General features: G+C 43.6%; 1 protein-coding gene across 2 annotated transcripts in view; it reads right to left on the bottom strand.

Annotated features, from left to right (window-relative positions):
• Positions 1-14,460: 14,460 nt before the first annotated feature.
• Positions 14,461-21,599, bottom strand: part of CLDN16 (claudin 16) — a 93,514-nt gene continuing 86,375 nt past the window's right edge. For both annotated transcript variants that reach the window (XM_086944966.1, XM_086944965.1), the window contains one exon: positions 14,461-20,492. In XM_086944966.1, the coding sequence (XP_086801092.1) occupies positions 20,359-20,492 (134 nt within the window). In that variant the 3' untranslated portion in view covers positions 14,461-20,358. The remainder of the gene's footprint in view (positions 20,493-21,599) is intronic.

Below are 21,599 nucleotides of genomic sequence, written 5' to 3'. Positions count from 1 at the left end.
ATCCATTTGCCACTGTAGGCACTACTTTAACATTGTAATTCATCTGTTATATTTAGCTGCGTGCAGAATAAAGCAATTTTGTTTTTATTACAAAGCAATGGCTGGAAATTGAATTGTTAACTGTTAGCTTTCTGTACAGAGATCTGAGTCTCTGGCCCACATCACCTCTCTGGTTAAGTATAGACCCGAGCTGCTTCGCCTGCTTCCGAATCAGGGGCTAAAATGAGGTATGCAGGCCCAGTTTTGGGATAAAAATCTAAACTGCCCTAAGTGTCAGAGCTGAAGCTCAGTTCCCCTGGTTGTCCTTTGGCCCTTTGACGCCCCTCCCCAAATCAGCCTCCTTTCACCACTACTGGAAAATCGAGCCTGTGACCACCGCTTCTCTAGGTACAGGCCCCTCCGGTGTTGTGACATCCATGTGGGCCACCTGAAATGCTTCATTCTTTATTTCTAGGGTTCCTTTGGCACCCCAAACTTGGGAGAGAGCAGTCTACACCCCCCGGGCTGTATTTTTAGCAACTCTCAGCCTCTTTTAGAACACCAGAGGCCTTGACATGTCACTCAGCCAAAAATATGGCCACTGCCAGCAGGGAGCCAGATGCCAGTTGGGTCAAAGCCATGGTGATGAGAAGTTGGGAGGTTGAGGAAGGTTTGCACATCTGATGACCCCTTTGAATTATATGGGAAAATTGTGTCTTGTTAGCATACCCGACGACTCACCCGCATTTGTAGGGTGCCACCCACTTTTTTGGAGTTAATTATTCTTCCATTCATTATTATTATTATATTATTCCGAGTTTTGTATAGCGCCTGGTTACCAATAGGCATCCCCGCGCTTATCAGAACATAACACAGCTACAAGAATGCAAGGATTAAACAGAGAACAAAAACGTTTTTAAGAGTTTACGAAACCTGAAGAGACTGGCTTCGGAGCGCAGTTGTAGGGGCAGTGAGTTCCACAAGGAGGCCACATTTATTGAAAACCTTCTGCCCCCAGTTCTTGCCTTTTTCACCCTGCCAACCTGAAGGAGATGTTGGTGGTCAGAGCGGAGGGAACGAGAGGCCTTATAGGGCTGGACCATCTCCTCAAGAATAGGTGGACCCACCCCGTGCAAGACTTTGTGGGCGATGCAGAGTGACTTGAATTTCACCCGGTCCTTCACAGGGAGCCAGTGCAGTGCCCTCAACGCCGGGCGGGCAGATTGCCGCCTAGGGAGACCCGTCAAAAGCCTAGCAGCCGCGTTCTGCACTTGCTGCAGTCTGTTCAGGGTAGATTCGAGTGCGCCCAGGAAAAGCGCATTGCTGAAATCCAGCCGCGAGATGATAAGTCCCTGGATGAGAAGCCTTCGAGTGGCCACTGGGATCAAGGGCAGAATCTTCTGGGCTGAACGGAGCAGGCCAAAGCACACGCCAGCAGTCTTTTTGGCATGGGTTTTAAATGATAGGTCCTGCTCCAGCCATACCCCCAAGCTCTTGATCTCCTGCTTGGGGGGGGGGCATCGGTCCCAAACAGTCTGGCCAGCTGCTGGGGGGCAAAGATGGAGCGGAGTTCCCCAACAGCATCAGTTCCGTTTTGGAGCCATTTAACTTTAGGGCTGAGCTGCACATCCACGTGTAGATCTTTTCAAGACACGTGTGCAGCCGGTCGGGATGGTACGCCGACTGGGAGAGGCCTACCACCAGCTGGGTGTCATCAGCGTAACTGATGATTTTGATACCCAGCGGCCGTACCACATTCTCCAGGGGGGCCATGTAAACGTTGAATAGGGTAGGGCTCAATGAAGAGCCCTGTGGCACACCACACTGGAGAGGGGTAGAAGATGATTTTTCCTTGCCTTCCCACACCTCAAATGTACGACCTTCCAGGAAGGAGGCGAACCATTTGAGGGCCAAACCCGTGACCCCGACCCCTGACAGCCGTTGGAGAAGCACCTGATGGTCCACGGTGTCAAAAGCAGCGCTGAGGTCCAGGAGGATCACTGCCACTGATCCCCCCGAATCCAGCATGCTCCTCGCATTCTCCACGACCGCCAGCAGGGCGGTGTCGGTCCCCTGACCGGGCCGAAAACCCCGTTTGGGAGTCGCCCAGGAGGGAGTGGGCTTCCACCCTCGTTAACGCCCGACTTCAACCACATTTTTGTATTCAAGAAGAGGTTGACATTGGGACGTGACAGTAAAGACAAGTCGCATGACGCTCTTCCATACCTGCCAACCCGAAGAACAATCTCACAGTGCGAGGAAGGGGCGGGTTCGAGTGCCGAGAAGTACATCCAAGGCATTTTGGAACCCAACCGCCCCCTCCCCCCAAAAAAGCTTGCTGAGGCTGGTGCCGATGTCCTGGGGTAGTGTCACACCCCTTAATGGACGTCAGAAGTTCAAATCCTCGGAAAACAAGCTGGAAAACCATTATTTACAGTGGTTTTCAGCTAATTTTCCCTGCACCATGTGATATTGGCTCCTAATCGGGAGAGCGTGTGATGGGAGCCGGTATCATATGTCACACGGTGAAACCGTGTGAGTTGGCAGCTATGGACATCGGCAGTTCAATGCCTCAGAAGATGAGCTGGAAAAGAGCTATTTGCAGTGGTTTTCAACTCTTTTTCCTGCCACCATCTGATCTGAGCTCCTCGGCAGGAGACCATGTGACGGGAGCTGATATCACATGTCACAAGGTGGCGCCATGCGAGTTGGCAGGTATTCCCTACTATTAAAGTAGGGTGACCAGATTCTCAAAACAAAAAACGGGGACAAGTCATAGACATAGAAGTAGGACTACGGTTTGCAGTAACCATCGACAAAAAAATATGGACTATTTGACAGCTGTCATAGACATAGAAAAGGGACTACAATAACAGCTCCCTCCACAGACCTAGAGGAACCATTACAGAGAACAAATCTGAGGTCTTTTATTGGCACCCCTCTCTTTTACACAGCAGCATTAGTACTTTTTATTACATGTACACTTTTAAGGACTATAGCATATATTTGCCAAAAATCAATAAAACATCACAGGCTAGCAAACACCAGTGCAAAGAGAGCATGTGTGCGCATGCTCAACCGGAACAATGAAAAACAGGGACATTTCTGTGTTTAACCCTGACCCTGTTTGAAAACTGGGACATTTGAGTCACTTGGAGAAAAGTGTCAGGACACAGGAACACTTCTCCAAAAACGGGAACCGTCCTGTAAAAACGGGGACGTCTGGTCACCCTATTAAAGGTGAGTCGAAAAGTATATATGAGTGACTCTTCCCCAACTCCTCTTCCAGGGAGCTGAGCTATATCTATTTCTTTTTTTTTTTGTAAACCAGTCTCCTCTGCCCCTCCCCTCCCCCCTTCCCCGTGATGCTTGAACCAAGCATGATCGGCCAATGATGGTGGTTGACTATAAGAGCCTCGTTTGGCTGCCATCCAATGGCTGTCGGGCTCCTTCTGGGCTCTCGGCCAATGGGGGCATTAGGCGGCTTGGAACAGCGTGTGAGCAGAGCCTGCCAAGCACATGGCAGCAGGGCGGGTGAGCCAATTAGCAGCGACCAGGGCCGCTCTTTTGTTCTGTAGCTGCTTCATATTAAGTTGAATGCAATGTACATAAAAATACAAAGTCACACATTTGGGAACAAGAGGGGGATGAAGATGTTTGAATGTTACCCGCTAATCTCTCTTTAATGAGCCTTGATTTTCCTGGAGCCTTTTCAGGAGCAGAAGAACATTGAGGCGAGATATAAACTGTATCTTGCTTCTTTTGTCCAGCAGGGGGCACCAGGAAACGATTTATGACCGGCATTTAGAAACACATTTAAATACGTTTCCAACAGTGCAATTTTTTTTAAAAAAAATAGACACTGCTCTTTGAATGTTTTTATTGATTCACAAAATAGGCTCTCGGTTGATTCCAAATGACCCCGTTTTAGTCAGTTTTTTACCACCTGATGTCAGCCTGATGGTAAGAGTGTTCATTGTGGCCAATAAGAGAAGTGAACAATGGAAGAAGAAATAATTGGCCCACGGTCACACTGTTTGGTCCCGAGGAAGCTGGGATTAGCACTCGGGTGTCCACCATTGAGCCACAGCAGGTACGACACAGAACTGGAAGGAAGTAAATTAAAAAAACCTTATCACTTTTGTACATGGACTTTGCTGCATCAGTGCCCAAATTGCTGCAGCTGGTCCTGTTCTGTAACTCAAAGGAGCTCGTCTTAGGAGAAAGGACATAGACGTCTTGGTGGGAGTTGAATCTCTGAACTGCAAAAAGTACAAAAAACATCAGCAACAGGTATGGAACCCGCTGAGCTAGTTTCCCAGTAAATGGTCAATCAAAACGTAATTCTAGGTTTCTGGTGGGAAACGCTGCTGTTAAAAAACGGTCTTTCAAACTTTAAACATTTGTACACTCGTTTGCAAGAATGTATCTGCTCTATTACGTTGTCGAATATGTTTGATGTTTTTTAGTTCAGAAAGATTTTAAGTGTATTTGTAAAGCGCACGTTCACCCAGAAGGGCATCTTGGCGCTGAATAACAGAAGTTTATCGTTATCCAACTCAATAGTACTTATTTTATCGACCTTAGAAGGATGAATGGCTTAGTTGAGCCTACTGGGATTTGAACTTGTGACGTGAACTCCCTACAGTTGACATTAGTCCACCAAACCAGCTGGCTCGGCCTGAACGTATTTGGTGTAACCCAGAAAGGCAGCATTTTCTTTTTGAATAAAGGTGCAGGCTTGCCCTGTGGCCGGGGCTGACAGCACAGCTGTAAAACAGTGTTTGCTTACAATATACTTCGAGAGGGCTTTTGGTCCGCCCAATTCAACCATTAGATCTTTGTTGACTCTGGCACTCAGGGCCGGACTGGCCGTAGTGGGCACCGGGCATTTCCCCGGTAGGCCAGAGGCGTGGGGGTCGGTTTTGTGCCCGTGGGGGGCACTTTTGTCACTGGGGGCCGGATATCGGCTCCCTGTAACGAAAGCGGAAGATGTGCTTCTTGCTAGCATTCCCCCCACCCCCCCCCCCACCCCTCCCCACCCCCCCCCCCCACCGCCGGTTGAGCTACTTTCAGAGCCTAATGGACGGCCATTACCCAACCATGTCCTATGTAGTGCTTTAAATGGGCAAGCACAGTCCGGTACAGAGTGCCTGCACTTCTTCAATTTGAAAGAGAGAGTACCGGCACTTTTCATCACTACTGCAATACAAATAATGGAAGAGTATCAGCACTTCTCAGCACCGCTGCAGTACATTCAATGTGAGAGTACCTGCACTTATCAGCCCTGCTGCTATACATTTCATGGGAGAGTCCCTGTACTTCTCAGCACTGCTGCAGTACATTTCACGGGAGAGTACCTGCACTTCTCAGCACTGCTGCAGTACATTTCATGGGAGAGTCCCTGCACTTCTCAGCACTGCTGCAGTACATTTCAAGGGAGAGTCCCTGCACTTCTCTGTACTGCTGCAATACATTTCAGGGGATAGTTCTGCACTTCTCAGCACTACTGCAGTACATTTAATGGGAGAGTCCCTGCACTTCTCAGCACTGCTGCAGTACATTTAATGGGAGAGTCCCTGCACTTCTCAGCACTACTGCAGTACATTTCATGGGAGATTACCTGCACTTCTCAGCTCTGCTTCAATTCATTTAATGAGGGAGTACCAGCACTTCTCAGGAGCAAAGAGGTACTCTAAATAGTGAGTACCTGCACTTCTATATTTCTATCTAAAGCACTGTACTGTCCTATAGCCCTGTTCCAGTCATGGTCTCCTGACCAGCTGGGCAGGTTTGAATATATTTGCCTGGGCTGATTTCGGTTTCCTGCTACCTCTACTTGTGGCAAGTCTGAAATGAGGCTCCTCCACCTGGCAGCTCATTGTGGACTAGTTCTTTCTTGGAGTTCAGTTTCTTTGTGAACAATTTTGAACATAAAATCTGCAATATGGCATAAGCAGTGTTTTAAAAAACGATCCTTCCTTCAACAGGCAACCTCAAGGACCCCCAGGTCAACAGCATCAAAGTCTTCCGGGCCGACCAAGCCCTTACCCAAGTCTGCTCACTCCCAACACACTCGGAAGGCGCCACTTTAGACTGGATCATCGCTAAGGAGTCAGTGGTCAAGTTTATCTCTATAGACCCCTGCGACTGGTCTGACCACCACGCTATCACTTTCCTATTACCGGGCACCCACAAGGTAAGGGCACCGCGACCTGTGATTCCAAAAAGTTGGATTAGAGACACCAAGAACCTTGACCACGGGGAACTGGCTGCGCGTTGCAAGTCTGACCTCCCCCTCCCATCTCACAACGGTCAACGAACTGAAGGAACATGACTCCTGACCATATCCAACATTCTTGATGAGCTAGCCCCGCTTAAACTAAAAAGAACCCAACTCAAAGACAGAAACCCATGGTTTCCCGGTTCCCTAACAATCAGAGGAGAACCCTCCGGCAGACTGAAAGAAACTGGAGACAGCACCCATCAGCCGCACATTTAAAACTCCTCCGCCAGTCCAGAAACGCTTACAATAAGAACATCCTCATCTGAAAAAAATAATTCTTCAGATCAAAACTGAGGAACGCCAAGAACAGACCTCGCAAGCTCTTTTAAATACTCAAACACCGATCGAACAAACTGGTAAAACCTCTAAAGAAACACCTAAATCCCTTATATCATGCGAGGAATTCTCCTCTTTCTTCTCTGACAAAATCACTGTCCTAGGAAACGATCTTAGATCAGCCACTTACTCCCAGCCCTCTCCAGATCTGCCGCCTCTCTCCGCGCTGCCTCCCCAGACATCACCCAAAAACCAAGCGCACTGGTCCAACTTCAAAGTCTACGACGAGCCGTCCATCTCGAAAATCTTATCCTCCTTAAACCCGAACAACCACTTTAATGACCCACTCTCCTCAAACTGCCTAGCCTCCGCCTCTCAAGCTATCATTCCTAGTTGGACAGTGATAATTAACGCCTCCCTTTTACAGGGGTCGAAACCTGACTCTCTCAAAGCTGGCCAAGTCCTCCCCATCCTAAAAAATCCTACGCTGGATCCTTCTTCCCCCGACAACTTCAGACCTATAACTAACGTCCCACTCCTAGCCAAAGTTCCGGAAAAATGTGTGCGACAACAGTTGAGCCAACTCATCACGAACGTCCACCTACTAGATGACTTCTAATCCGTATCTAGGCCTGGGTACAGCACTGAAACAACCCTTCTCCACATCATGGATGATGCCTTCCAAGTACTTGATCAAGGCAAGACCTGTCTTCTAATCCTCCTTGATCTATCCTCAGCTTTGGATACGGTCAACCACGAAAAACTCCTTGAACACCTCGAACTCAGGATGGGCCTGGATGGCTCTGTTCTTGAGTGGTTTAGGTCCTTCCTCCAGAATCACTCACAGAGATTCCTCATCAACAGTAACCTGTTTGCTCCCTTCCCGATCACTGATGGAGTCCCTCAAGGATCTACCCTGTCCCCTACCCTCTTCCACCTTTACCTCAAACCGCTAGCCGAGGTACTACCCACCGCAAAAATCTCCTATCACATGTATGCCGACGACACCCAGATCTACATCAAAATCTCTTCCCCTGGGGACATTCTTTCCCTAAATGAGGCCTTGAAACTGACTGTACATTGGCTCACCTCCAAGCAGCTCAAACTCAATGCAAAAAAAACCTGAATTTCTCCTAATCTCCCCTCCCAAAACCAACCCTGACATTCAGGAATGGATCAAGGTGATCACAGCTTTAAACTGCCCACTGACCATAGTGGACTCCGCCAAATCCCTCTGAATAACCCTCGACTGCAGATTGAACATGCGTGACCACATCAACCCGATGGCTAAATCAGCCAGATTTCACCTGAGCTACCTAAGGAAACTAAAAGCGTTCCTTGACACTCCTGACCTAAAAATGGCAGTCCAGGCACTAGTCATCTCCAGACAGGAATAAGGTTGCTTTATCCTCTCGGGTCTACTCAAGATCTCCCTGGCCCCACTAAAAGCCTGCCTCAGAGCTGCCGCCAGACTATTAACAGGCTCAAGGAAATTCAACCACATCTCATCACACCTGAAAGCTCTAAACTGTCTTCCTCTTGAGGCCAGAATGCAACTTAAACTGGATTGTATCACTCACAAAGCTCTATACTTAAATTCCCTGCATTTTTCGTCCAGAAACTCGTGGAATCCGCAGGAGCCAGAAAATCCCGGTCCGCCAGAGACCTCTTGCTCCAACCAGCACGTTTGTGAAAAAACAAACCACAACCGGGACTTCTCTTGGGCCGCACCAAGAACATGGAACTCACTCACGTCCGCCATTAGAAGAATTACATTTCTGGCACACTTTAAAAAGGAGGCTAAAACCTTCCTTATGGGCAAATTGCTTTCCTAAACCTTGTTTGCAAGCTCCTCAGCGACTTTGCTCAACGTCCGATACTGCCACACCTTGGATTATCCCGATGCTATACACCCGGCACCTTGGGCATACCACCCCTGGATCTGGGGCCGGTCTTTCTGGATCTGGGACCGCTTGCTCTTGTAAAATGTATCCACATGTTTTTCCCCAAATGTTTCCCCCAAGTTTGCGCCCTGTAAAACACAAACATAAAATAAAATAGATGCAACCTTCTCAAAGCCAGTGAGACCTGCTCACACATTTTATAAGCGAGTTCTTGATGCCACAAGTGACACTTTAGGAAATTTTCATTACATTGTCCAAAAAGTGGAAGTAAAGTTATCCCAAATATTTTTATCTAGACGTAAGAGGTAGAGGGGACAAAAACTGTATGGCAATGCTTAAATTGTAAATAAATAAAACCAGCTCAAGGGTGGGCAATTTTACTTCGGAGCGCACCCTGGCATTGACGAATGCTGGGGTTGCTGAATACCAAGGCTGCCTAGACTTAACTCCACCCAATGCTTCTTCTTTCCATTAACCTACACTTACTGTCTTTTTCTTCAATTCTTGCAGGTTCTTTTTTCCCTGTTTTACTGTTTTCTCTGTTTTGCTATCAGCCTATTCTCTTTTTGTTTCTTCCTTATCTACCTGTTTCTCTCTCAGGCTCAAAGTCTGATGATAAAAAATATGTCTCAGCCCCCCAAAAATGAATGCCAATATCCACCACTGGCAGCTACCTGACAAGCAGACTACAACGTCTGCAATGCATTCTGGGAGCAGAATAAGTCTGCTCTACCCTCCATCATCTGTCAGGGGGAAAGCCTTCTCCCATGTCACTGGTTTGATTTCTAAATTTAAAAAAAAGTAGATAAACTAGAGGACAAGGCTGCTTATGGAGTGCCATTTACTTTGAATAGAAGTAGGGCTGTGCTTTGTTTTTATTACACAAGTGTGATCTTACATAAAACTCCATAGCAAAGTTTCCCTGTAGTTTGCGGAGTAATTCCATTAAATGTGCCTACGCAATTGAGTAACTTTTCTTTCAACTAGTATTTGGCATATTTTGTCTTTCTATGTGTCACAGAGTAAAGTTGCAATACTTGTATCATCCTTGCAACATTTTTTCCACTGATTTTTTTATTTTGATGATCCATGACATCTTTTGTCATGAACAGATTATCAAAACCCAAACTTTGCAACCAAAGAAGTGATGATGACCTGCACGTTTCAAACGACGAATATATTTAATTGAAAACTACATAACACAGGTCCCACAAGAACATTGTGGACTCCACATAAATAAAGCTGTGCGTCTCCAAACAATAGAAAGACAGAGCCATTGGAAGAGGGACACTGTCACTATCCCGCTAGCCCACTGGAATCCTGCTGCAGAGCTTCCCGGATGTCAAGCTGTGCTGCCTGTTCCCTCTAGGCGCTAGGCCTAGTGCTCGCACCCTGCTGACCTTGCATGTGTGGAAGCCTCCAGCCAGCCCCAGGGATCCAGAGATGCTGCCCAACAGAAGCCACATCAGAGCTCTCCAAGACCCATCTACAAGTGTACGTGAGCCGATCTGTCGCATCATGAAGATCACACTCGCTGTGAGAGCCACATTCTAAATTCTACACCCCAGTGTAACACGTTAAAGGCTTGTTGTATTTCCATACGTTGTGCGTTCATTATATTTTGTGTTACAATCATTTTCCTAGAGATCAAAATCAGCTAGTCATGGGGAACGTTTCTGAGTTGGGGACGTGATTAGATCAGCCCAAATACCGTGGTTGAAAGAAAGCAAGAGTAAAGCACCAGGAAGGAAATAACATCAGCAAAAAATGTTAGGACAGAGACGTAAAATAGATCTAAGGGTAAGAATGATGCCAAGAATCCAACAGAAAAATTAACTGAACATTGAGTTTAAATGAAAATAGAATCTGATGTTCATAGAAACATTTTTTTTAAGAGGAAACCAAAATGAATTACCGTGACATTAATCACTATGTTTAAAGCAGAAGTGATTCATTATCGCGCTTACAAAAAATGGACTAAGAGGACCGTGATCTCCATTGTCCCCAGTGTTCTAAATGAAACCCTCCATTAGCAGCATGAAATGAAATGAAATGAAATGAATGAAGCGCATTACTATCCGAAGGCCTCGTAGCGCTACACGCCGCAGTATGTCTCGTCCGGGGCCTGTAGGAATATGATAAACTCATCCTTATCCTGATGGAAGTCCATCGCTTCTCCCTGCCAGCCCGCACCATCTTCAAAACCAGCGGCATCATTTACAAAGCCAACACAACCAGCACCTCTACTTATCTTGGAGACAAGCTCACGATCTCTGGTGGTTCTCGGCACACCCACCAGCAGCACACCATCAGACTGCAGACAACGTTTAAAAAGAAAAAACAAGGCAGAGTGCCTTTTCTATTTATGCACCCAGGAACTGGGACAACAACCCCATATCTACGAAGATGCCCCAAAGCTGGTCTAATTTAGGAAAGAGCCCCTTTAAATAACACTACATCACAATGCATTAACCGTCCCCAACCCAACTTCGTCTCCTCTTATTCGATGACTTTATGCTTGTCTTCGATTAGGAACAGGGCTCCGCTGGCTTATAGAAAAACCATATTGATGCATAATCCATACATACAGTGTTCACATAAACACTGATTGTAAGCTGGATACACACTGTTCCTATCACCAATTATTGTTGATGTGTATGTTTACTGTGTTTGAGATTTCTATGACTTAGATTTACTGTGCAATTGTCTACGTATGTATATGTACTTTAAGCTTGCTTTTCCAACAAGTAGCTCAGGAGCCTCTGGTAGCTCTCCATCCTCCTATAAGTAGCTCTTCCTTGTGCAGGCAGCCTTCAAAGTTAGAAGCTTTTTTTTTGTTGAATTAATATATGTACCAAAATGAAAAGCATGTATTTGAGATGAAAATGTGTGCCTTTTCAGCACTGATAAGGTAAAGTTTGCAAAAAATTGGTTACTTTTCCAAAATATATTTGAACTCATATTTCATGCTGTGTTGGGTAAACTTTCTAATAGTATGACTTTGGTGCCAGGGGTATTACAGCAATGGCTGTCAAGTACTACCCATGTAGAAGCATTCCACAATGACAAAGCCTGTTTTACATGACTGCTGGAAGCCCAGCCTGATGAACCGAGGTGATGAGTGCGGGTAATATTTCATAAAGTGGCCACACATCTAATCTTGTCTGATATGGTCACGTCTACAACACAAGCACTATCAGTATCTCGGAGTAGTTTTAATTGACTTTAAGTAGCTCTTATTACACAAAAGGTTGGAGACCCCTAGTTTAAAGTGTTATTAAAGTGGTGTTGTTCTTAAGTGAAAATAGCCCCGGTTGCGTCCCCTAATTCTATTGAAATTGTAAGGATTGTCATACTTTATGTAGCCTTTAAAGGAGGACTTGGATGCCAAATTTCCCTTACATTCACCTACATCTTGGTCAATCCGCATTATCTCTGATGGTGGTCTGTTCTTTGGGGAGAAAAAGCCTGATACGTGTAGAGGCCATATGAAAAACCAGTGCAGGAAACAGGAAAAATCTATGAAAAAACATTACTGCACACATTTCAGATCATATCAAATATTTAATAGGCATTTTAATAACTTTAAATAGGTTACAATAAAGCAGAGTGTCTGATTTTCCAAAGTGCCCATAATTACATCTTTCTTGTGCAATATATGCCAGTTTCCTTCACTTTGTGTATTCTATCTTCAAAGTGCAGGGTGTGCTTCAAGTCACCCTGAGATGGGTCCCAGGAGTTCAAGTACTGGGCTGGGATTGGTAGATTCACATTTCTTTATACATGTCAGAGATAAGGATAACAAAACAAATACTTAACAAAAACAATAAAACATATTTAACTAACTTAACAGACATTGAGATTGAAAGCCTGTATTTAGTGGCTTAGAAAATTGTGAAGAGCAGATAAGATTTAAGTAAATATAGGAACATTTTGTTATGAAAATATTTAATGACCAGGGAACTGAATAGGGATATGGACAATACCCTACTCAACACATAAAGTTAAGTTCTCCATTAATCTCCTTTTCATCCCAAAACAAATCATGCCAAATATCCAAACAAAATCACAATAATGTACAAACTGGTCAGTATTCAATATCAGTGTGTGTGTGTGTGTGTCTGTGTCTGTGTGTGTATATATCTATCTATCTATCTATATATATATATATATATATACATATATATATATATATATATATATATATATATATATATATATATATATATATATATATTAACAAACACCTCCTCCCAAGATAAGAAGAAGCAGAGGCCTCAGCGGGGAAACAGGAGAAACCATTTATTAAATGCTGTTGTTGGGGATAATGCATTTCGGCCTGGTGTAGGCCTTCCTCAGATGCCATCGACAGTGTTCTGGCGACTCTGCTGCTCGTAGAAGTACTCCTTGCCACAATCCCATTTGTTAAAAGGCGCCACGCCCACCAGTGGAGTGATGTCACAATTCCCGCTGCTCGTAGGAACTGCAGGGTCCATGATGCAACAGCCAGGTGAGTGCTGCTGGTGGTGTGTCCCAGTGGAAAAAGCGTTATGTGGCAGGGTAACGAGGAGCAAAAAGTCAATATCCAGTAAAGTGTTCAGCATGCTCCCTCCGGTCCCCTTGCGTTCCAACCTCCTAGTCCCGATGTGAAACGAGCAGGGACCGCAAAATACAGTGCTTGCGAGTCCCCCGTGAAGTCACGGTTCAGCAGCTGCTGCCGCCCAGGGAAACACCGGTGTTCAGGGGCGGGCTCGGGACTGTAGCAATACCTTGCTTAATTGTAGAACTGCTAGCGCAGGATCCAGATGAGCCCAAGCCTCTTTGCTGGAACGGAGCCTCTGAAGCGCGTTATCTGGCAACGCGCGCAATATTATATATATATATAGATAGATATATATAGATAGATATAGATAAACTTGGAGGATCTGGAGTTTAATGAGGGAACAATCGAAGGAGCAGGAGGGGAGCAGCAGAGCAACAGCGGGAGTCATGGAAAGTAATATATGCAGTGGAGAAATATTTGTATGTGGTACTGATGTAAAAGTGGACAACAGAATATGCAGTGTGAATGAAAGAAACACACTGCCTAAATCCAAGATAGACTCACTACAAGGAAACTGGGTTATTCAGAGCTCTTACATTTCACAGATCAATGCATATGGAGTTAGAACAGTGTTTTTTTGTGCATTCTGGGACTTGTAGTCACTTCTAATGATTCCACTGGGCATCCACGGCATTCTGAAATTGGAAGTGTGCCTGTGATTTGCTTGTATTACCGTTACTAAAAAATAATGTCTGAAAATGTTGTACTTACAAAGAGGTCTCTGACAACTTTCATTGAGTTTTTCATTAAGGAAGGACTACAACATTCCCTTAGTCAGCTGTTCCTGGACTTATATTGGTTGAATAGTCACCCGGCCAGTTGCTATCTGCTAACTTCTATGAACATGGCATCAGGCTCTGTCTGCTGGGATAGAGATATAAGGCCAAACAGTAGTCAATTTACTATGTCCATAGTTCTATTGATACTGCGAACGGACTACAATCTGGTAAGTGGTGGTACTTTCTGTAATTGCAAAATGTATCTTTAGAAGTGTTAAGGCATGTTCGAAAGTCATGAAATGCTTGCTGTGTGTCCCTGCTCCACTGTGCAGATGCCTGAATGATTCATTCTCCAATGTGTTAATATGGCACTTATAAAATTGCATTCTGTTTCTGAACATACTATTCATAACTTCTAGGTAGCGGTATGGGATCCACTTTCATACCGAATGCAGATAATTTATCTGTTGCATGATTTGAAGTATATTACATGTGCATGTCAAATTTTCTTCAAAACCTTCATATATCACCTTTGATACATCCATAACTTTTTGATAGTTTAGAACGACCCAAAAGCAAGTCCAGATTACTTTAAAACAAACATACTTAACATATTTAGTGCTATGGGTGTGATGACAACAACCTGAACAATAGAATTTTTATGTCTTTAGTTTTTTGTTTTTTTTTACAATTGTACACAACATAAACAGTGTTACATATGTAGAAACTTGAAAGTGTTTTTAGAACTTTCTACTGATGCAAATACCTTACTGTATTTCAAAAGCAATCACTCAAAGCCATTAGAATTTTTTTTTTAAAGTGAGACTATTTTATCAAATAAGACAGAGCAGCGCTAGCATTTAATTTTCTTTCAGAGAAACTATGTAAAAATTGAGCAAGTGGTGATATCCGAACAGAATGATTTCAAAAGCCAAAAAGATAGTACTTTAGATAACAGAGATCTTTTATTGACATGTAAAATAAAATGAAGGTAGACTGAAAGCCCTTGGAACTTTTAGCCTATTTGTGAGATAGATTGAAAAAATAATAACAAAGGATTGCTGCATAATGCATATTTGTCACTAGTCTTAAACAGAATCCAGTGCATAAGTAGTCTAACAGCTCAAGGATAGAAAATACATTCGCTGCAAGTTGGGGTTTGTAATAATTGTAGATTACTTTGGTTGTGGACAATAATTTTGTCTTAAAATGTGAATTTCCTTTTACCATTTGAGAAGAAATTGTCACTATTTACTGCTGATACACTTCAGTTCCAGCAGTGAGTGGGTACCCTATATGAGAAGTAAACATGCAATCCACTGCTCTACCTATTTCAGAGGTACAGGTTAGCTTAACCTAAAATGTGCTTGCTCAAACCATCTTTTATAGTAGTTTAAAGGACACCAGTGCTTAAATTCAAGTACAAAGTGCCCCCCCTTTAATCAATATTTCACGCAGGATAAAAAAAAGTATGTCTGATTCCACAGAGACTCTCACTTCACCACAAACATTTCACATAAATCCAGCAAATTTCTCAAGAGTCATCTATATCATGAGCCAATGTTGGCAGAACATCAAAGTCAGAAGAATTTAGTGCCAAGCATCCTAAAAATTGATTTGCAAAAAAAAGGTCACACATTGTGTAGTGACTTTTTGGGAATGAGTTCTGATTTTGTAAACTGAGCCATGTACTAATAGGTTAGTTAAAAAAAAAATCACCACTCAAAGTGGGTCACAATTTAACATAGCTCATTGACGTTCAAGAGGTAGGTTGCAAATTGCAATTAACTCCAATTGGATGCCAGCACAGGGATGGTGGCCTGCTGGGATCAGAAGACCACCAAGTCTGTGGCAACATTTTAGTAAAGGATATACTTTTTTAAATTCAGCTCTCTTCCCTAAAGGAAATGTGATTTGTGATTCGTTAACTTGTTTTGGGTTAAGTACACTTTAGAACAGGTGCCTCCAGCCAGTCGATCACAAGCTATCCGAAGCTCATTGGCATGTTCAGAGTAGCTCACAGCCTTAATTTCATTTTTAAATAAGCACAGGGTCATATTTTTCTTTTAAAGATAAGGAAAGTCAGTATTTTATTTTATATTATCTTTAGACTGCCGATATCAGGGCCTAATAATGCGCAGTAATGGAGTCAATTTTTTGACCCAGAGCACAGAGGTGAAGCACTTAGGTATTTAACTCTGAAATAAGTCTTTGTCAACTCAATATTGAATTGTGAGAGCAAAATATGTTTCTGGATGCTTTTAAATGGTAGATGACTAAAATGAAAAGTAACCTAAATGATTAAGTTAATTCTTCATTTTAATTTTCAATCACTTCAAAGCGTCACATTTACAAACAGCGGGCCTCTTTGCTCCAAGTAAACACTGCTATATTGTAACTGAAAAATACAGTCCTCTTTTTAAAAAGGTGAAGAAAAATATTTCTATGAAACATTGAGGCCTTCCTTATGATGTTGGTTGGTCTGCAACTGACGGCCTGTCTGTTGCAATCTGACCGACATCTGGTCCTGTGGTCCGACCTCCACATTATGATACCCGGTGGTCAGGGGCGGCATGCAGAGGGACCGACCGATGATTCCGACGTCTCAAGGAGCCCGGCGACCATCGGTCGGAATATAATCCCCTACAATGGGGTGGTGCCTACTCAGGCACCACCATAGGGATTACGACGTCCCTTTCAGGCAGCATTTCAATGGTGGTTTGACCGCCATTGAAAGTCTATTATAAATGGACTTTGGGGCCTGTGGTGCCCCCCAAAACATCCTTACCAAGTGCGCCAGGCATCACATGGTGCCTGGCAGATGGTGTATGGATGTTTGTAAACATCCATTTTACCAATGCGGCTTGTGCTGCGGCAGTTTTCTGACCGCTGCACAAGTCACTATGGAAAAATAGATGTTTACGACTGCATCATGGGCGGTTGCATCCTAATTTGTCGGATGGAGCCACCGTCTACTAGTCAGTCAGTTTCCATTCCGACACGATGCTGGTCGGAGACTCATCCGACCAGCATCATAATCAGGATCTAAGTCATAATGTTTTTCTCCACTTTCAATTTAGCCAATTATGTCTGAATGTTTTATGAAGCATGTTTCTTCACTTTTAATTCCTCCAGTTTAAGCAAATGGTTGTTTTTTTCTGTTACAAATATGGCAGCTTGCCTACAGGCTACTGGGATTAAGCTGCCTGGTGTTTGTAATAGTGGCACTTGGAAATTGGATTAAATGACAAGATGTATAAATATAGAGTTAACTCTTCAGTTTAATATTCTCCCATTTCAAAATGTCGCTTTTACACACAGCAGGCCTCTCTCTCCCATTGGCTGGTAGACACAGTGCGCTATTTATAACAGAAAATATATCCAAGTGGGAGAAATTTAAAGCGTATAAAAATGTTCTATATCATGAAAGTTTTATGCACTTTCAATTTCTTCCATTTAAAAAAAATAGTTATATGTTTGTATTATACATGTAACGGTGCCACACATGACGAAAGGTATTCCAGTGCCACAAATACATATGACTAATGCTCTCAGTCACTCATACACATGTATCCCATTCATACGCACACATGTTCAAACATCCCCTAAGACCACCTCTCACTGGCACACATGACAGCCATGTCATTGTGCTCCTAGTCAAAGTATTGTGCTCAAACCATAGTATCTGGTTCTTATGCTATGGCTAGGCTTAAAGTTAAAGGACTGGGCATGAGGTTGTTTGGAAACAATGCACAAGTTTCTTATACTTCAGTAGCTCACAATGAGTTTCACTGATCAGAAGTAGCTCTCACTACAGAAAAGGTTGGAGACCTCTGCTTTAGAAAGCAAAAAGCCTTTTAGCAGTCGTACACCTGGTGATTTAGCGAGCCGCAGGCTTTGGGACCACTAAATAGCTTTGTACATCTGTCAATTAGTGTTTTCAGAAGACTGAAACATCGCTCAATGTAGAAAAAGTGCCTTGGAGCTACTACAACATAATACACAAAAGGACACAAAGAAAATGTAATATCCTAGATTGCAATCTCTCAGGTTATGCGCAGACCTCGTGGCGACAACATTGGAAGATCCCAGCTTATAAAGAATGAAGGTCGATTTTCTGAATAAATTAAATGTGAGAGATTCTGAATGAATGTAGAAAATGGAAAAATGTTGTAGTGCATAAGAAAACTGCCAAACAAAAAAGTTTACGTTAAACACGAGTGCTTACTGCAAGCCTCTGTTGCATGAAATATAGGAATATCAGATCATATAAAGAATCAATAAGGTATGACCATGGAGGGATGCTACAAGTATGTCAATCAGACAGTATATTTCACCCATTTTTCGGAGAACAAAGCACATGACCAGCGTATGCACGTTTCTCTGGCTTTTCAGAGTATAGAGGGAATTGGTAATATCAAATTGTCAGAGAGACATGTAAGCAGAATGTTAGAAGATACAGAGGATTAATGGTGGCAAGAACACTTCTATAGAAAGTGCTGATTTTGGGGCTATTTAAACAATGAGATCAAAGTATATTGTAATTAATGTGGCAGATGAAATACTGAAATATGTATATATTTGTATTAAAAAGAAATGCCAAATACAATTATTGTTATATTATGCCAGAGCAGGACTAGGACATGTAAGAAACATCAGAGGAATTTTCTTCAAATGATGATTATTCAATTGAATATTGAACATAAAAATATTGTAATATAAGATTATCGTGGACAAAAAATCAAGTATCAAATATTGAAAGGTAAGTGCCTCTGAAGGAAGTACAAATTTAATATTCCTAACTCCACTTCTCTGCACCTTGACGGTATATATCCTCAAGGTACATATATCCGGAATTATGTACAGAAAAAATGCAGTAACTACTGTTTGATATTTTGATTTCAACATATTGCCCTCAATATTTCTGTATCATGACATTCTGTCTTCAGAATCCCAGGGACACTCCCAAATGTTGATGCGTAAAGGAGAATAAAGAGTCATTTTCACCCTCTCACCCATTAAGCTTGTCCGCCACAAGGATGGATATCTGCTTTCTAATGGAGATTTCTGTTTTGTGAGGGAGCTGCCAGGGTGGCGATATTCACCATTCCAATTTGGTGTTCGGAAGGGACACCCTACACATGCCCCTTCCAATTACCAATTTGTTATGTGTTCAAATTGCGATTTGTAATATGTTACCAAATCGCAATTTGGGCATCACATTTAACAAAAATACTTTTTGGGGTTGCAAATATCCTGTTTCTGCAAATCGGACCTTTGTGAATGCACAAGTACTCCGTGCATCTGGTCCATGGTGTTCAATGGTATTCTCTTTTAGCTTCATCTTTTGACAGACGATCCCAGTTTTAGTGAATTTTCAGATTATTATTTGATCATATCAGAGAGTTAAATGTGGATTAATGGAGCTTAGATGTCTAAAGAACTTGCCAGTGTAAAGACCCTTGGCAGGCCCTTGTAGGCAGTCATGAAATCCAAACAAGTGAAAACTTCAATAGACCATTGTACCACATCCTACACAATATTCTGACGTACTGTGGCAATAAATATAAGTATGTTTCAATCATGACCTTTTTCAGATTTTGATTGGTTTCTAAATATTTTGTGAAGTTCTGAAATTTGGCAGAGAGTTCTTTGGTCAGTAAGGCTGTGGCCTCCATATTCATGTCTTCAGTCCTGTACCTTTCGAGACAACCCTCAATGAGAGAAGATCAACGCGATCTCATCGATAAGCGCTGCTACATTTTTGAGACAGGATCTCATAAGTGATGTTTGAGGATCAATGCAATGGTGGATTAGATGACCTCATTGAGATGAGAAATAATGTTGAAGGTGGTTGGATCCCTTTCAGACAGCAGCCATGTCTGCTATAACATGCGATGCAATGTGGGGATCATTCTAAAACAGCTTCGCGTGCTGTCTTTAGATCTCAGGACATACAACACTGAAAGGCTTTGGACCTCTGCGGACGACAAAGGCGGGCGCTTCCCATGTGCGGCTCTTAATTTCAAGCTGACCCTTCAAACCACTACTGTCAACATCAAAATGCAAAATGCAAAATCTCTTCCCTGAACTCAATGGAGGTGTCTGAATTCTTGACATCTCAAAACTATCCAGAATCTCAAGCCAACGATGGACCGAACTCTGCGGATGGGGTGCCGGTTGGAGCAACACCTTCCTGGACTGAAGAATATGTTCATTTTTGATCAATCCCCAAAGGAATTACACCTCAGCCAGTAGGTACATGCAGTGGGTACAATGAACACTACATTATCTTTTCAAGAAGCCTATTGTACCTGCCACATCTAGATTGGTACACTAGGATACAAACATGTCCCTAAATTCTGTGCGTTAGAGGGAATGAGGGATTGTGAGGCCAAGGGGGTGGGCAGCCAAAAAACAGAGTTTCCCAAACGCTTGGATCGTACAAATCACAACAAAAGTTGGGGCAAAACCCCAAGGTACAGATAAAGTAGGTTCTACCGGTGCTACAATCCAAAGAAAATTGATGTCTCTATGGAAATGCCAGACATCTTCTGCCATGGGTTTTACATTCATCAAAGATGGCTGACTTCAAACTCTGGTGTCCACCGCGTACATCTTGGCAGTCGCTGTCTGGGAAGAGTACAACTTGGCCATGGCTGTGCCGGCGCGTGATTGGACCTTCCTTGAAGAGTAAGAAGAGATGTTTCTGCCCGATCCAACATCTGTGATAAAAAAAATATCAAAAAATGACACTCCTCGCCACATATATTTACATATGTTACTTGTCACATCTGCAAAATGTTTTGTTAGATTTCTTAATGCTGGGAGGCTTTTCTGTGACATCTCTCCCCGTTAGGCAGTGATGAGTGAGCAGCCTTTACCTATAACACTCTCCTTTGGTAATATTTCAGTAACAGGTCACAATTACCAGCTTTATCTCAATATCATTGTCCAATAAAGATCATATTATATGGGGGGACTCACTTCATATTTTGCTAGATCATTGACATGGGCCTGTACAGAAGGCTGAGTACCCACCTGGCTGCCTTCTGTTGGCCCAGTAGGGGGCAGTGCTGTGGTGTACAGTTATGGGGTGGGTTAAGTACAACATGTCCAGTCAAGGTGGAGGGTAGGTGGGAATGTCTGACTGAAGCTGGCTGTCAGAATGTATGAGGTCAGTCTGTAAATGGAGAAATGTGGCTCAATGGTTAGAGCGGCAGACCTTGATGCAGAGCGCTGGCCAGGGACCAGGGTTCGATTCCCGCCTCGGCGGCATCGGGCTTAAATTCCTCTGACCGGATATTCTCGCCTCAGTGCCGAATCTAAGCATGGCCCCCACGCTGCAACTCTGGGCAATAGCTTGCTTAGTCTCCCCAACGGCCCCCGATACACAAGGGATGCCTGGTTTCACCATGGGATGCCCAGGAGTGGACACCTCACAAGGAAAAGCCAGGAGGGGTTCCCTTGTGGTAGGAGTACAAGCGCCGGGATGCTTACGGGTTACTGTTCGCGCTATACAAATACAACACATTTACATTTACATTTTACAAATGTGCAAGAGACAGGCAGGGAGTGCCTGAGTTAAGGATGCAGAGAGGATGTCCTGAGAGTAAGAAGTCAGGTCGATGATGCCAGGAGAAGAGTAGAAGCACAGGAGAACAGAGACAAGGAACATACATTGGCGGCACGGCACAGGAGACCAGAGACAAGGAACAATACACGGGTGGCACGGCACAGGAGAGCAGAGACGGAACTGTACCAAGGCAGCACGACACAGAAGACGAGAGACACGGAACAGTACATGGGTGGCACGGCACAGGAGACCTGAG

This window comes from Lissotriton vulgaris, chromosome 11 (genome assembly GCF_964263255.1).
Source record: "Lissotriton vulgaris chromosome 11, aLisVul1.2, whole genome shotgun sequence".
NCBI classification, from domain to species: domain Eukaryota; kingdom Metazoa; phylum Chordata; class Amphibia; order Caudata; family Salamandridae; genus Lissotriton; species Lissotriton vulgaris.
The sequence above is the reverse complement of the archived record's forward strand: the minus strand, read 5'-3'. Positions and strand labels throughout refer to the sequence as shown.